Raw genomic sequence first — 15,000 nt, forward strand, 5'->3', positions numbered from 1 at the left:
TCTGATAGTTGGTGAGGAGAAAATCAGTTACATTAAGAGGTGAAATCCTGATGTGGCGAAGGTTTAAACTGATAACGACGGCAGGACTTTGCCGGGGTCCGAGTCTTAGCTGCTCGCGTCTCCTCCTCCTGGTACTCGTGGTCAGTCGGGCTGAAGAGCGGCAGACTGGGAGGACTCCGGTTCCTCTCCTGGTTCTGGATCTGGTGAATGTTACTGAAAAGAATCTCAGGTTTATGACGTAAATACTACAGTACCCATAAGCCTCAGCTGCCGTGACCGTGGAGGGGGTCAGAGGTGGGAATCTGAACAGGAGTGAATTTAAAACAGGTCGCCTCGGTTACCGAATGAATCTAAAACTGATCCAGAGTCAGTAACTGAATCGTGACTGCTAATGCGAAGCTCTGTGATTGGCTGTTGGTCAGAGAAGGGCACCCTGGGAGTCGTAGTCGACTTCTCTCCTGAGGTCTTATGTCCACGGGCTCCGTGTAGCTTTGATGCAGCTGTTGAACTTTTGTCCCGTCCAGAGTTTGAACCCGAGGAAGGTGAAGCAGAGTTTCTCTGCTCTGAAAACCAACACACTCCAACCACAACTCCGGAGGCAATAAACCGGTGTTGTGGAGTTTAAACCCAACCTGGCCGGACTCACCTGAGCTCACCTTTACCTCCGTAGACCGGCTCAGGGAGTCCAAACCCCGCGTCACTTTGCTGATGTTTTACGTCCTCTTCCTGTAGAGGAGGCTCCACCCCCTCTCTCCGATAGGTCAGAGGACGGTGACATCAGTGATGACTGTCTGACGGGCAGCTCCTCCACCAGTGACGTCTCTCGACTCCTGCCCTCCCAGCCCAGCTCTGCACTCCGAAAACACAAAGGTAAGAGCTGAACACCTGGTGTAATCCAGCCCCGTGTACCCGGTTCACGGTGTCGTCTGTGATGTCATCTGTGATGTCATCTCTCCATCTCCCAGGTGTGGACAGCTCGTCAGTGTCTCCTCCTCCTGTCTGTGCTCCTCCTCCTCCGCCTCCTCCTTCTCGCTCATCCACCTGTAACGGACGCAGCTGCAGCCTTCCTCATCATCATCATCATCATCGTCGTCCGAGCACCAATCAGAAGCGTCTCTCCTCCACTAAAAGCCACACCTCCTCCAAGACTGACGCCGCCCACATAAAGGAGGTCGCCGGAGACGGTGAGCGAATCAGCTCGTGTCTGTGGGCACGGGACGGCCCGCTCAGGCTCGGGGCGTTCGGGGGTGACGTTAGGCTTAAATGTCATTTCCGTGGAGACTGACGTTAGCTAGCGCTAGATTCCGCTCGTTTAACGTTACCGACGTCGCCGCTCTACCGACGATTACAACGTAAGCGGAGCTCCTCCGCCAAAGGGCCGACGAAACGTTAACGCCGGCCCCTGGTGGTTCAGTTTTCTTTGTGCTCAGATAACATTAGCATTAGCCAGGCTAACGCTGTCAGAAATTAAAGGATTTCTTCAACCAGAGAAGCGGCGTTGGTCAGGGCTGCAGCTTAAGTCTGACATCATTGATTGTGTATATAAACGAACCTGCTGTTCAGGCGGATCGATGTGCTGCTCCTGGTGAAGTCCCTGTTTAATGCCGATGACCTTGTTCTCCTGCCAGAACTGGGCCCTGGCAGTGAACAAAACCAATATCATGAATTTTCAAAACTCCCCCAGATGACAGGGGAACAAATACCAGCTCACCGTAAATAATCAAACCACTGAACCCAGTGTGAGCTGTACCTACCTCGGTACAACCATGAGAGCATCAGGAAGTTTCACCAGGGCAGTGAAGGCACTAAGAGAAAGAGCTCCAACAGCTCTAAATGCAATGAGGAGAAAATGTTATGACAAACTCCCAGTTAAAATCTGGCTTAAATATTCGATGGTGTTGTCCAGCCCATTGTGCTACATGCTAGTGAAGCACGGGGGCCACTGGACCACCACAGCTGAACCTGTTGGATCGACACCCAACAGAATCTCTACCGGCAGAATTCTGCAGATACATTTTACATCTAAAAAGAAAAACAGCAGAATCAGGCAGATGCTCACTGACGACTAACATTCAAAAGAGAGCCCTAACATTTTTAAACACCTTAGATCCAGACCCCCAGGCGCCCTCCAAACCCAGGAGCCGAGCCCAGAAAAGAGCCCCTTATGTCAGCTGGGGCCGAGACCAACTGCCCCCTCTCAAACACACTCTGACCAGTCTCACACCATCACTGGTTCCGAGGACCAGTCAGAGCTGTAAAGAAACCTGAGTGAGACACTGGGACGGAGAAACTAAAAGCCACAGTTGCCTAGAACGTTACCTGTCCCTAAACAGAGACGATGAACTGGCTGAATATCTCTTAACTATCAGAGACAGAAAGTAGAGGCAGGTCCTGACCAAGTCCAGGCTCAGTGACCGCAACCTGGCAACCGCACAAGGAAGACACAAAAAACCATGACGACCGAAAGGAGACTGAACATGTGGTCACTGTTGGACAGGTGAGGTTGAGACAGAGACGCACTTCCTCCTAAAATGAAAATCATTCAGTGAAATAAGGAACTTTTACTTTGACCAGTTCAACTCTGGGTAAAAATGACGTCTCCAAATTAAAAATACTCCTGGGAGATGGAGACGGGGCAAATCTCGCTAACCAGTGTATGTCAGCGTGCCACAACCTGAGGGGCAGCAAATGACCCAGACACACACACAGAAGAGACTGTAAATGTATCATTAATATATATACGATACATGTTGGGGATTTATTGTTCTTTTGCTTTGGCTAAATTGCATTTTGATGCTTTCAGGCCAATAAAGCATGAGAGACAAAGAAAGACAGACGGAGGGACGGAGGGACGGAGGGACAGAGGGACGGACAGACAGACAGACAGACAGACAGACTATTCGAGTGTGACAGGAAGCAGAAAGCCGAACACACTCTGATCTCACTGTTTATCAGCTGAACACACTCCAACACGGAGGTCGTCTTATCTCCGCTGAGCACACACAGGCCGGTGACCCCTCCCAGCATCAGTTGGTCTGGTTTCTACCAACCACCACCCTCCTCCACCCAAACCCGCTACAGAGCGACAGGATGAAAGCAGGGCTGTGTTGTCAGATCAGTTCCAGGCTCCTCGTCTGTTGTTTTTGATGTTTAACTGTTGGAGTTTGGGGCAGAATCGGCAGCTCGTGTTCATTTTCTCTCATTCTTCTCTTTCATTTTCATGATTTACTTTGACTGTAAACTGCAGTGAACGGAGGAAACACAACAATCTCCTCAGTGGAGACACCGACTCTGGGTGAAATCCACTTTCAACCGATGTGTCCCTTTTTAAAAAGTATTTCTTAGGTTAAAATTGGTAAAAACCAAGAAGAACCTCAATCCTTTCCTCCTGTCATGTTTAGATGAGTATTCTCACAGAAGAAGAAGAAGAACAGCAGTCATCAAAACTCTAACTTCTTAACTCAAGGTCCACTTACTAGCAGACTTTTTTTGTCCAATGCTCCTGTTGTCCTCACAGACTGTCTCCTCTGCTGTTTACTGAAGTCAGTGCTGTACCTGAGAGACTGAACTCAGGGCTAAAAGGTTTCAGGGCCAATGTTAGAACAACAAATCGATTTGAGGGAAAAACTGACAATAATTCCATCCAAGGGACGACTGATCGTCTCTGTCCCAACAGACTGTTGCCTTCAATGTCTCCTGGCCCGTCTGTCCTGATCGTCTTTGTCTCCACAGAATGTTGCATTCACTGTCTCATGGCCCGTCTGTTCTGACTGTCTCCACAGAATGTGGCATTCACTGTCTCATGGCCCGTCTGTTCTGACTGTCTCCACAGAATGTTGCTTTCATTGTCTGCACAGAATGTTGCATTCACTGTCTCTTGGCCCGTCTGTTCTGACTGTCTCCACAGAATGTTGCATTCACTGTCTCATGGCCCGTCTGTTCTGATTGTCTCCACAGAATGTTGCATTCACTGTCTCTTGGCCCGTCTGTTCTGACTGTCTCCACAGAATGTTGCTTTCATTGTCTCATGGCCCGTCTGTTCTGATTGTCTCCACAGACTGTTGCATTCACTGTCTCATGGCCCGTCTGTTCTGACTGTCTCCACAGACTGTTGCGTTCACTGTCTCATGGCCCGTCTGTTCTGATTGTCTCCACAGACTGTTGCGTTCACTGTCTCTTGGCCCGTCTGTTCTGACTGTCTCCACAGAATGTTGCATTCACTGTCTCATGGCCCGTCTGTTCTGATTGTCTCCACAGAATGTTGCGTTCACTGTCTCATGGCCCGTCTGTTCTGATTGTCTCCACAGACTGTTGCATTCAATGTCTCCTGGCCCGTCTGTCCTGATCGTCTTTGTCTCCACAGAATGTTGCATTCACTGTCTCATGGCCCGTCTGTTCTGTTTGTCTCCACAGAATGTTGCGTTCACTGTCTCATGGCCCGTCTGTTCTGATTGTCTCCACAGAATGTTGCATTCACTGTCTCATGGCCCGTCTGTTCTGATTGTCTCCACAGACTGTGGCATTCACTGTCTCATGGCCCGTCTGTTCTGATTGTCTCCACAGAATGTTGCTTTCACTGTCTCCACAGAATGTTGGGTTCACTGTCTCATGGCCCGTCTGTTCTGATTGTCTCCACAGAATGTTGCATTCACTGTCTCATGGCCCGTCTGTTCTGATTGTCTCCACAGAATGTTGCATTCACTGTCTCCACAGAATGTTGCATTCACTGTCTCATGGCCCGTCTGTTCTGATTGTCTCCACAGAATGTTGCGTTCACTGTCTCATGGCCCGTCTGTTCTGACTGTCTCCACAGACTGTTGCGTTCACTGTCTCCTGGCCTGTCTGTTCTGCGAAGTGCTGTCCATGTGTTCGGCTGTGGTCGAGTGTCTGGCGTGTGGAGTGGGCGGGGCCGGTTGTTGCGATGCTGCGGTTGGCTGCTGCCGCTGCATGGAGGCGGCGGCGGGGGAGGCGGCCTGTACAGAGGAGGCGTGTCAGGCCGTGTTGGATTGTGGGATAATGGAGGACTGCTGCGGCTCGTCCGACTGCTTGGAGATCTGTCTGGAGTGCTGCTCCATCTGCTTCCCCTCATAGAGCAGCCAATCAGAGACGGACTACAAGATGATGTCAGAGAGACTACGAGCGGGACTTTACTCAGACCGTCTTTGCTGCGTGTGAAGACCTGGCTCGTCCTGGAAAAACACTATGTTATTCTCCTTCCTTGATCCTCACAGAAAGCCGGAAGCTTTTCTTTGTTTTTCCAGTTGTTTTTATGTGAATCACGGACTGAACAGAAAATGTTCTTCGACTCACTGCTTTGTGTCTCTGTAAAATTCACGCACATGTAACATTCAGCTCACTGGTCGGAACCGGACAGACCGAGATCACCATCCCAGGCCAGTAGGTCTCAGAGCTTCAACACACGGAGGAGTTGTGTTATGTAGAGAGGTGGATCGTCGGGGTGTGGAGCTCATCTGACGTTCATGCAGGAGATGCATCAATCAGACCGTGAAAGGGAGAATTTAAAAAACCTTGGCACCGATTTCAATCCGAGGTGGTTCCAGCAGTCCTCGGAGATTCTGGACTTTTGCAGTGTTGGAATTTGGAGAAATGTTTAGCGTCAGCGTCTGACTCATACATCTGGCTGTCTACCTCTACGAACTGTGCATATTTGCTAACACTTTCCAATAAGGCTTCAAATCGCTCCGCCCGGCCCTTCACCTGCATCCTCGATGTGTTCGCCGTCTCGGCCGATGTAGGGATCGGGAGCTCACCAGCCCGTGAGTCAGACGTAGCCACGTCCTCCAGCAGCTAATATCAGCCTGAAGCCTCGGCGCCAGAGGAGTCGTAGACCAGAAGCACATTCACATACTGATCGACAGCCGCGAGCTCCCGCCCCTGACGTTGGCCTTCTCTGATTGAACAGAGCCTGGTCCCAGAGCCCGGTCCCAGACCAGAGCCCGGTCCCAGACCAGAGGCCTGAGGCTGTTCGAAACACCGAAGCGGACAGTTCGAAGGTTATAGAGAGTCAGTTCTTTTTATCTGACTGGAATCCAGGTCATTTGGTGGCATGTAGGTTAATACATGAAGTAAAGGTGATGATGTGTTGAACTAATCACATAAAGCCACGGAGACCTGATGCTCTGCTACTGGTGATAATGAGACGTCCTGCGTTTAACGGTCACAGCTCAGGGCTCAGCGAAGCGTTGCTCAGGCCGCTGTAACTTTGGGTCTGTGAAACTACTGCTGCAGAAATAAACCCCATGTTCACTCTCTGACAGCGTCCGAGGTTTTTCTGTGCCTGTGATTGACAGGTCAGGAGGGGGCGGGGTCGGGCGTGACAGGAAGTAGGTCCTGCAGGGACAGGAAGTGGGTGTTTGTTGAAGCAACGTGCCAGGACATCCAAACAGGAAACAGGAAATCACTGAAATGGCAACACCAGCTGACCTCTGACCTCTGGGATGCCCAACATCAAAGAGAAAAACACACGCACTCACTCTCTCTCTCTCGCCACATCGTCACTCCACTCTGATGTTAAAAAGAGGTTCAAACACGAGGGCCAGGGCCTTCCGAGAGGTCACAGGATCAATCTGAGGGGTTGTGTCATCTTTAACAGGATAGAAAAGGAGAAAAAACATTTATGCATTACGAAACTAAACTTCTTTCTTGCCGATGTTTAAAACGTTCCTCTAATCTTGACTTTATTAGCAAGAATATACAAATATAAACCGGGAGAGTAAAAATCCCTGTGTTTGACCTGATCCTAAACCAGAGACAGATAAACAGGGGTCACTAGTAGACACTGCTCTGCTGTAACTGACAGCAAAGGTTGCAAAGAGGTGCTGTAGAGAGAGAGAGCCGGAAACACAGACAGAGTGATGCGTCTTACCAGGAGAACATCTTTGTCCACGGAGAAAGTCCCGATGGGTCGCCAGGGTCATCAGGCCAAACATTTCAATGTTCTTCGTCACGTGTTCATAATGATCGTGTCAATGAGGATCTTTAACCACAGGTGCTGCTGGAGATGTGAGGCTTTGGCACTGTGTCTCTTCTCCATGATGCAGGTCAGATATTTCAGAAACATGAAGTAAAGAGAACGATCCAGTCGACTCACAGTAACGTGTGTAAACCGATTCTGATTGTTGCTGCGGTTGTGAAAGCTCAGCAGCAAACTGAACTTTGCCCATTACTGCCACCTGGTGCTCAGACTGACAAACTGATATGTTTTCACGATAAAACATTAGTTAACTTCACAGTGTGACAGACAGAGGGAGGGTGGGGGGGGTTGATACTTGATGTGATCATCACTGGCGTGAGGTCACAGTTTGTGCATCGCAGCAGCAGCAGAGAATAAAGACATAAGAACGGAGAGTTTTATGACAATTTGAAGCTTAAATGAGACGCGTAATTGAGATTTCTACCTAATATCTGCCTGAGAGGAAGCATGTAGGAGGCAAACAGAACCGGACCCAGGACAGAACCCTGGGGAACACCACAAGACAGAGTTTTGAACAGGGCCTGAAAATGTCCTGTCTGAAAGGTAAGAGGAGAACCAGAGATCCATCCATTGTCTGAGCCTCCAACCAACATGGAGTGGCCCACAGAATCAGCAGCAGAACTCAGATCCAACAGGAGCAACACTTCCTTGCATCAAGAGATCATCTGAGACTCTGAGAAGAGCCGTTTCTGTTGAGCGCGTCTGCCGGAAACCAGACTGAAACGGGTTGAGAAGGATGTGCTCATCTGAGACGCAACATGGAACAGGCACCTTAGAAAGATGCAGCAGGAGAAAGAAGCTGGAACTGGTTTTGGGACCTGAGCCCTTGTGGCGAGGTTTCTCCCCCGTGTTTTAAACATGCAGTCCGACTACCAACGGCAAGAAAGAACCAAAGCTCCGTAGCTAAACCGTGAGCTGTGTCCAACACATTATATAATCAAAACAGACTTTCAGTACTCACATCATTTTCATGTGAAGTGACTCTGAGCTTCTGAATTTCCAAAAGTCCACAACAATGAAGGGTCAAACCCAAACCAGACTGAGAGAATAATGACACCAGTGTCAGTCTGAAATCTTAGCGCTCCAGACCTGAGATCATCACAGAGAACATGAAGAAAAAGAAAATGTAAGATTAGATTCCAACACCTCACCGTCCCCTGAACACATCGGCATCACTCATGAACTCAGCTGGGACTCACCTGTTGCTGGGCTCCATCATAAAGAAATTAACATGGAATATTCATATGCAACATGGGATTACTGTGGAGGAGAAAATGACTGAATTTATCAATAATATTGGGATTTCTTGTTGAGTTCTTCGTACACACACGTACATTTATCGATTTACTCCAATGAATATATTTGTAAATGAATATAACGATAACGTTAATCTGCTCGTAAAACTTATGAAGTCCTTGTCTTATTTGTGCCTGTTATGGGGAAATGTATAAGAATTCGCTGTAACTGAATTTTATTTTCACGTATTTATTAGTTTTTACACTGAAACTTACCTGTCAACCACCAGTCTGTCCGGAAGAGATTTAAACTTTCTGCTGACACACTAGTTTTAATCTCTTATCTTTTTTGCTTTCATGACATCAGATTTTTATCCGTGCATCCATTTTCTGTATCTGTGGTTCAGGTTCACTTTGTTCCATTTGCATGTTTTAATGTGTTTATCCCGACATTTATTCACTGACGGTTGAAGTATGTTGCTGTATGAATAAAATGTATTATTCTTATTATAGAAACCTGCTGCTTTAACTCGTTTGTGAGGAAACAAAAGGTAAATAGAGACAAAACCTGATTTTCTCAAGTGACTTTATTTCTATATAAAAGTTTGAATCTGAAACATAAATGATCTATAAAAAGAAAGCGATCACATTCAGACTACAGGTGTTAACATGATGAAACACATAAATGGCATAAATCAAAACAGTAATAGAAGACAGACGTGAATCCCTTTATCTGATCCCGAAGACTGACAGCTGGCTCAGAGGCTCCCGTTGCTATGGTGACCGGAGTCACATCACTAACATCATCTCATGTAACAGACAGAAATGTTTATGGCTTTCTGTTCCGACCACGGTTTAATATTTCTGCTTCAGTGAGGGAGCCACCAACAGGATCCTGAGGTGGATCCAGATCTCAGCCAGTGTTGCCAGACTGGGCTGACTGGGAGGTAAAAATAGATCTGGGCAGGTTGTTGTGATTTCATCTACTTTTTGTACCATTGGGGCGTTTTATACCTACAGGCAAAGACGCCGTGTGAGGTGAGAGGGACAGGCGTATACAGGTGATCTGCAAACAACAGGAAGCTGCTGATCAACACGATCGACGGCCGCAGCCGCTGCAGTGACAGTGACACAGCTCACGGAGGACATTAAGGTGAGACACTGTAAAACACCCAGAGACAGACTGCAGCAAGGACGTCATGATCTCTGATGTCCCTCCGCAGTAAAGCTCCAGAAATCCACTGAGAAACCAGAGGAAAAGGAGGCTGCAGAACTTCATTCAGAATCTTCCCGTTTTTAAGTTTCCTTCAGTATCACAGTGACCCAGTGGTAGTCGTCTGGACATCAGTGGCTGCACTGCAACAGGAGCTGATCACAGCGTCATTTTCCAAAAGTGAAGACTTTTAATGTTTAATGTAACATTATCCGGAAAGACTTTGTAGAAAAAAAATCATCTAATTATACTGATATTTAAACTCGTATTTCACACATAGATATATATTTGGACAAATGAGAGTGTAAAATTGGGCTCATTTTAAAACGACTGGACGGGTTCTGGGCTCTGACTGGACAAGTCTTTCTCAAATCTGGCAACACTGGAGAGGACAAACAATCAAACACTGAAGCTGTCTGTTGTTGGCGTTTCCTCAAATCTCAGGTGTCCGAGCTTTAACGGGAGATTTTAAAAAGCTGACAGAGACACAGTAAAACCGCTGACAGGCTGATTTTCACACAGACACACCGAGCACAGCGGCGGCTCTGGAAGGAGGGAAAATCACTGAAAAACTGATGGATGGTTGGGAAAATGAACAACCCAGAATCTGGAGAAAAAACAGCGTTACAGTCCTTTAACTGATGATGCTGATGATGATGGACTGAGTTAAAGTTTCCCTTCTGTTTCCTCTGAAGCTCATTTCAAACAGAAAACACATGCATCAGTAACAAGAGATAACAACTGAATAATGAACAAGAAAATGCACCTGAACAGGTGTGTTCCTCCGACGCGCAGTAAACAACCAGCTAACGTTTCCCTCTCTTCCGCTGAACTGTCTCCTCGCAGTTTGTTTCCAGCACAGTGATTCTAGACTCGGGTGTTTATGTACAATATTCCTCATTCGCAGCACTGAGCTGAGGGAGTCACGACAGACACCGGCCGGTTTTTCTTCCACTACGCAGACTCCAGGTCTGCACTTGTTTCGACGGTTTTTGTCCGTGACATCTCGAGAATAACATCTTTAGTCCAAAGTGAGTCTTCAAACCACAGTCGCAGGTGAGAACAAACCTGCTGGTTAAACTGGTGAAGAACACTATAAAACACCGGGGGCACGGTGAAGCGTTGGACAACCTGCCAGGTTACGCACGCGCACCGCCTTTTCCGTACGGCGGGGTTTATACACGTCGCTGCTGATTGGGTAACACGCCCGCCAGCCGAGCGGTAACGCACCTGGAAACCCGTCTCGCGCCGTCTCACGCCGCTTTCAGACTGAACCCCAGGTTTCTACTTTGGGGTTTTGACCGTGAATCGTTTGATGCCGCTGCAGGTGAGACACCTGCTGTGACATCACAGATGGGGGCGTGGCCAGGTGTGGCCATGACCTGAGGAACTTTTCTGGAAACATAATGATGAGATCGTAAATCCGGTTTTGACTCAGACTTTTAAAGTCAAGTGGATCAAATATTTAGTCAGAATTTTGACTTTGCATTTAATATTTTCATTTGAGCGAGTCACTGTTTTAAATTAGCATTTTTTTCATGTGTTTTTTGGACTTTATCTAAGATTTGGACAAAATGCAACAAACTGAACCAGGGACACCTTAAGTCCCTGAGCCACCATGGATTTCCTTTAATTACTGACTTCATTTGACTTTGGGTGTGATTTTTTATTTTTTCTTACTCAGACTGTTCATCAGTTTTTTCTTCTCCCTGGAGGGAGCGGTCTTCCACACCAAGTGGACAAGAGGACCATAGGTTTTAGTTTCTGGGACTCAGAGTCTCTCAGCTGCTGACTGTACCGTGGACCAATCAGGACACAGTTTACAGTGCTGCAGGTCGCTGATTGGTCAAACACAATGGATAACAAAGGTCCCCTATTGTAGAAAGTGAGATTTCCATGTCTCCTCGATCAGAAACCAGGTCTAGGTTCTGTGTAATAACTGAGAACGTATCAAACGCTCCGTCTACGGAGAATGGCACGCGGCCCGTCTTCAGAAACCGAGCCTGTAAAGGAGCCGTCAGGACTAACGTAACTCAGTGATGTCAGAACGAAACAGTCCGGCACGGCCCAACCGGACCAGCCGGCCACCGTTGCAGGATTTGGTTTCTCTGGAGTGTTTGCCTGAAATCTGCTGTTTTTTTATTTCTTATTTTGCTTTTTGATGGATCTCCATTAACGACTCTTCTTGTTCATCCTGTCAGACGATCTTTTCGGCTTTTAATCTTTGTGAAAATCTTCCACCGATCGTCGGAGCACTTTTATCGTGCCGTTTAAGTTTCGCATTTTGTCAGTTTGGTGGTTTCGTGAGCGACACTCGGACTGAGAAGCAGCTCTTATCACGTCCGTGTGTGCGAGGACCGTAAACTCGCTTACCCGCAGCCTGGAGTCAGAGCTCCGTCTTCGTGGCTGCTGCCCCGGCAAAGCATGTTTCGTGCATGTGGTCTTCCACTCTTAGCGTCCCAGCTGCCCGAGAGGCTCAGAGCCTCTCTGCTGATTGGCTGAGAGAAGGAGATGTAAAACTACACTGAGACGGTTTTTGGTGCTTAAAACCACAAACATATTTTCAGGTTGACATCAAAACTTCCGATGAAACACCGGAGAGGTGTCATATATGGGACCTTTAACAGCAACCATGACGAATTAAGACAAGAAACTCGATCAGAGAACACGTGTGTGTTTCACGTTCGTCGCGCTGCAGAGACTTTAAAACGAACCCTCGTTCATTCTGACGCGTAAATTCTTCGTTGACGGTGAAAACAAACAGAAACCTTGTTCCTCCTGCACTAAAACGCCAACACATTCAGATTCCTAAAAAACTTTAAAACCCATTTTCATTTTCACTGAACTGATTGAGAATTATCGATCAGCCGCTGCTGTCGACCAATCAACTGCGAGTTTGTTCATTAATAGCCAATCAGCTTCTGGTCTGTCGTTTCTGGGCCGATGTTGACAGAGGTGAGACGACACAGCTGTTACCACGGTGACACTGGAGAACACATACCTGGTACTGAGGGTACACTGGAAGACACAGTAGTTACCACGGTTACCGTGGTGACAGTGGGGGACGTGTCGGTTATCATGGAAAAACTATAAGACACATCGTGGTTACCATGGAGACACTGGAGAACAAGCGGTTGCCTTGGTCACACTAGGGAATTCACAGTGGTTACCATGGCTACACAGTAGAAAGCTGCTCCAGGTGACATCACGTTTGTGCGTTGTTTGTCTGGATGATGTCACCGATTAAAAATATCTCTATGAAACCATAAAAATTAAAAAAACTCTGGTCGTAGTCCTGCCTCTAGCTCTAGCCAATCAGATCCCTGCGTGTGTAATGATGTCATCAGAGGTCCTCGTCCATGCTGAAGCTGCTCCTCCTGCTGCTGGTCTTCGAGGCTCCGCAGGACAGCAGGGGGTCGGACATCACCCCTCCTCCGCCTCCTCCCCCCTCCTCCATCAGGATGTCTCCCAGGCCGTGGAGCTCCGTTAGCCCCACGTCAGACATCAGGTCCGGGGAGAAGACTGTGGAGGCTCCCCGGGGCTCGTCCAGCTCCACGAAGCTCAGGGCGTCCAGACCCAGGGAGGGAGTCACCAGGGAGGAGGAAGGGGAGGAGGAGGAGAAGGGGTGAGGCAGTGTGGGGGAGAGCAGGGCCTGGGGGTCCAGAGAGGAGGAGGAGGAGGTGGGGGGAGGCGAGGAGGAGGAGGAGGAGGAGAGGCCGTGGAGGCGAGCCTGAAGCTCCAGCTCCTACAACAAAGGAACAAAGGTTTAGGATTTTTTATCGTTCGCTTCAAAATCCTGCAGCTCGACTCGCGTCCCAGCAGCCGACTGTCATTTTTCTAACATCAACAGTCAACCAGCAGAGCTCCGAGGCTCTGGACACTGATGGAGACTCAACCGCCTTTGACCTCTCTGTCCCGACATTTACCGTCACTGACAGACCAATACTGAGCGAGATACGCTGAGGTACACAGGTATTTGGACAGCGGGACAATTTTCATAACCCTGGCGCTGTTCGCCGCCACGATGGATCCGAAAGGAATCCATCAAGACGGGACTGAAGTGAAGACTTTCGGCTTTAATTCAAGGGGTTTGACAAAAATATCACATTAAACATTTAGGAGCCACAGCCATTGTTATACAGTCCCTCGTCTTCAGAGGCTGCTGTGTGTTGTTGCTCCTGCTGCGTCCGAGGACTGACCTCAGTCAGGTGAATGAGTCACCTGTGTTTTCCTCACACAGGTTCAGCTGGTCTGGAGGCAGAGTCTCTGTCTTCTGGAATAAAAGCAGACTGACCTCTGTGTGTTTTAAATACAGGTGATCTCAAACATGCCTCTGTTAGTATTTGGGAAAGGACCCGGTTTCACTATTTCCCGTCTGTACCGCAGCAACGGTCTGGAGTCCACGTGAACACCGAATACCTGAATGCGGAGCAGCAGGGAGCGGTTGGTGTTCTCCAGCCTCCTCTGTCTCTCCTCCATCTCTCGGGCTCTCTGCTGCTCTTTCTGCAGTTTGCGGATGTAATCCACCGACGCCTTCAGGATGGTTCCTTTGTTCCACCTCATCTCCCTGTTCAACCAATCACAGGCCACGCCTCGTTAACACACAGCACTAACGAGTATAACGAGATGCAGCGGGACGACAACCGGGGCTGTATCTGAAATCATTCGGTCATTAAATATATAAATATCCAGACTGTGCACTTATATCAATACATAAAGCAGATAGTAGTAACAATTCAAAAATGATCATTCATAATTAATTATGCGCCACTGTAAGATCATGAGTTAGTGATCTCATTACCTCGTGATAGCAAAGTTACGTTCGAAGAATGACGCGTTAACTACCTCAACACTGCGGGAAAACGGATCCTAATCGCGACAGTAAGGACGACGAGCGATCTGACGTCAGATGACTGAGGCCATGAAATATCACATTATTCCCGTCAGAACTCGGCCCCTCCACGCATACTTCACGACATATAGAAATACTGCGAATAATCACTCGTGTCCGATGTGGTTTTTGGTTCTGTACTGCAACTGCGGTGTTGTATTACTAGAGCTAGGACTACAGTGATACAGGGGAGTGAGAGGATGAGTGTTTACTGACAGGTCAGTGGATTTGGGGATGAGCCCTCCAAGTTCTTTGATCCGATCGTTGATGTTGAACCTCCTCCTCCTCTCGACTGAAACATGAAAAGCATCATTTACATTACGTCGGGCTAAAAAGACCCAGAGCTGCTGCATCAGGAACAGAAACATGATGAAATCAAAGATTAAAAAACAGAAGAAAGAAGCAGACTCTCAGCTGTCAATCACCACAGATATCAGGAATTTAAAACTCCGTGACGTTTTCAACACCAACAGTTTATCAATACACTGTCTGGTCAGTTATTAGTGGCGTAATGCTCTAGGACTCACTGAGGTTGTGGTTGTCCTTCTTCTGTCTCTCTTTGATCAGAGCTTTGGTCTCCACATCTACAACAACAACAAGATCACAGATGTTTTATGAATGAAACGACACAGGTTTGTGAAGCGGGAAGATTCTCTGTCATCTGAAA

General features: G+C 47.9%; 2 protein-coding genes across 7 annotated transcripts in view; one reads left to right on the forward strand and one right to left on the reverse strand.

The window, feature by feature from the left end:
• Positions 1-7,253, forward strand: part of zgc:113363 (uncharacterized protein LOC791449 homolog) — a 9,279-nt gene extending 2,026 nt beyond the window's left edge. For 4 of the 6 annotated variants that reach the window (XM_040153986.1, XM_040153987.1, XM_040153988.1 and 1 more), the window contains 3 exons: positions 733-870; positions 966-1,184; positions 4,814-7,253. In XM_040153986.1, the coding sequence (XP_040009920.1) occupies positions 733-870; positions 966-1,184; positions 4,814-5,091 (635 nt within the window). In that variant the 3' untranslated portion in view covers positions 5,092-7,253. The remainder of the gene's footprint in view (positions 1-732; positions 871-965; positions 1,185-4,813) is intronic. The other 2 variants (XM_040153990.1, XM_040153991.1) reach the window with 1 other exon arrangement.
• A 1,553-nt stretch (positions 7,254-8,806) lies between these two features.
• tfe3a (transcription factor binding to IGHM enhancer 3a) overlaps positions 8,807-15,000 on the reverse strand; it is a 10,267-nt gene continuing 4,073 nt past the window's right edge. Inside the window, 4 exon segments of the mRNA XM_040151823.1 lie at positions 8,807-13,187; positions 13,862-14,009; positions 14,550-14,625; positions 14,861-14,944. Of these exon segments, the coding sequence (XP_040007757.1) occupies positions 12,786-13,187; positions 13,862-14,009; positions 14,550-14,625; positions 14,861-14,944 (710 nt within the window). The 3' untranslated portion in view covers positions 8,807-12,785.

This window comes from Xiphias gladius, chromosome 18, assembly GCF_016859285.1.
Source record: "Xiphias gladius isolate SHS-SW01 ecotype Sanya breed wild chromosome 18, ASM1685928v1, whole genome shotgun sequence".
Classification (NCBI taxonomy): Eukaryota; Metazoa; Chordata; class Actinopteri; order Istiophoriformes; family Xiphiidae; genus Xiphias; species Xiphias gladius.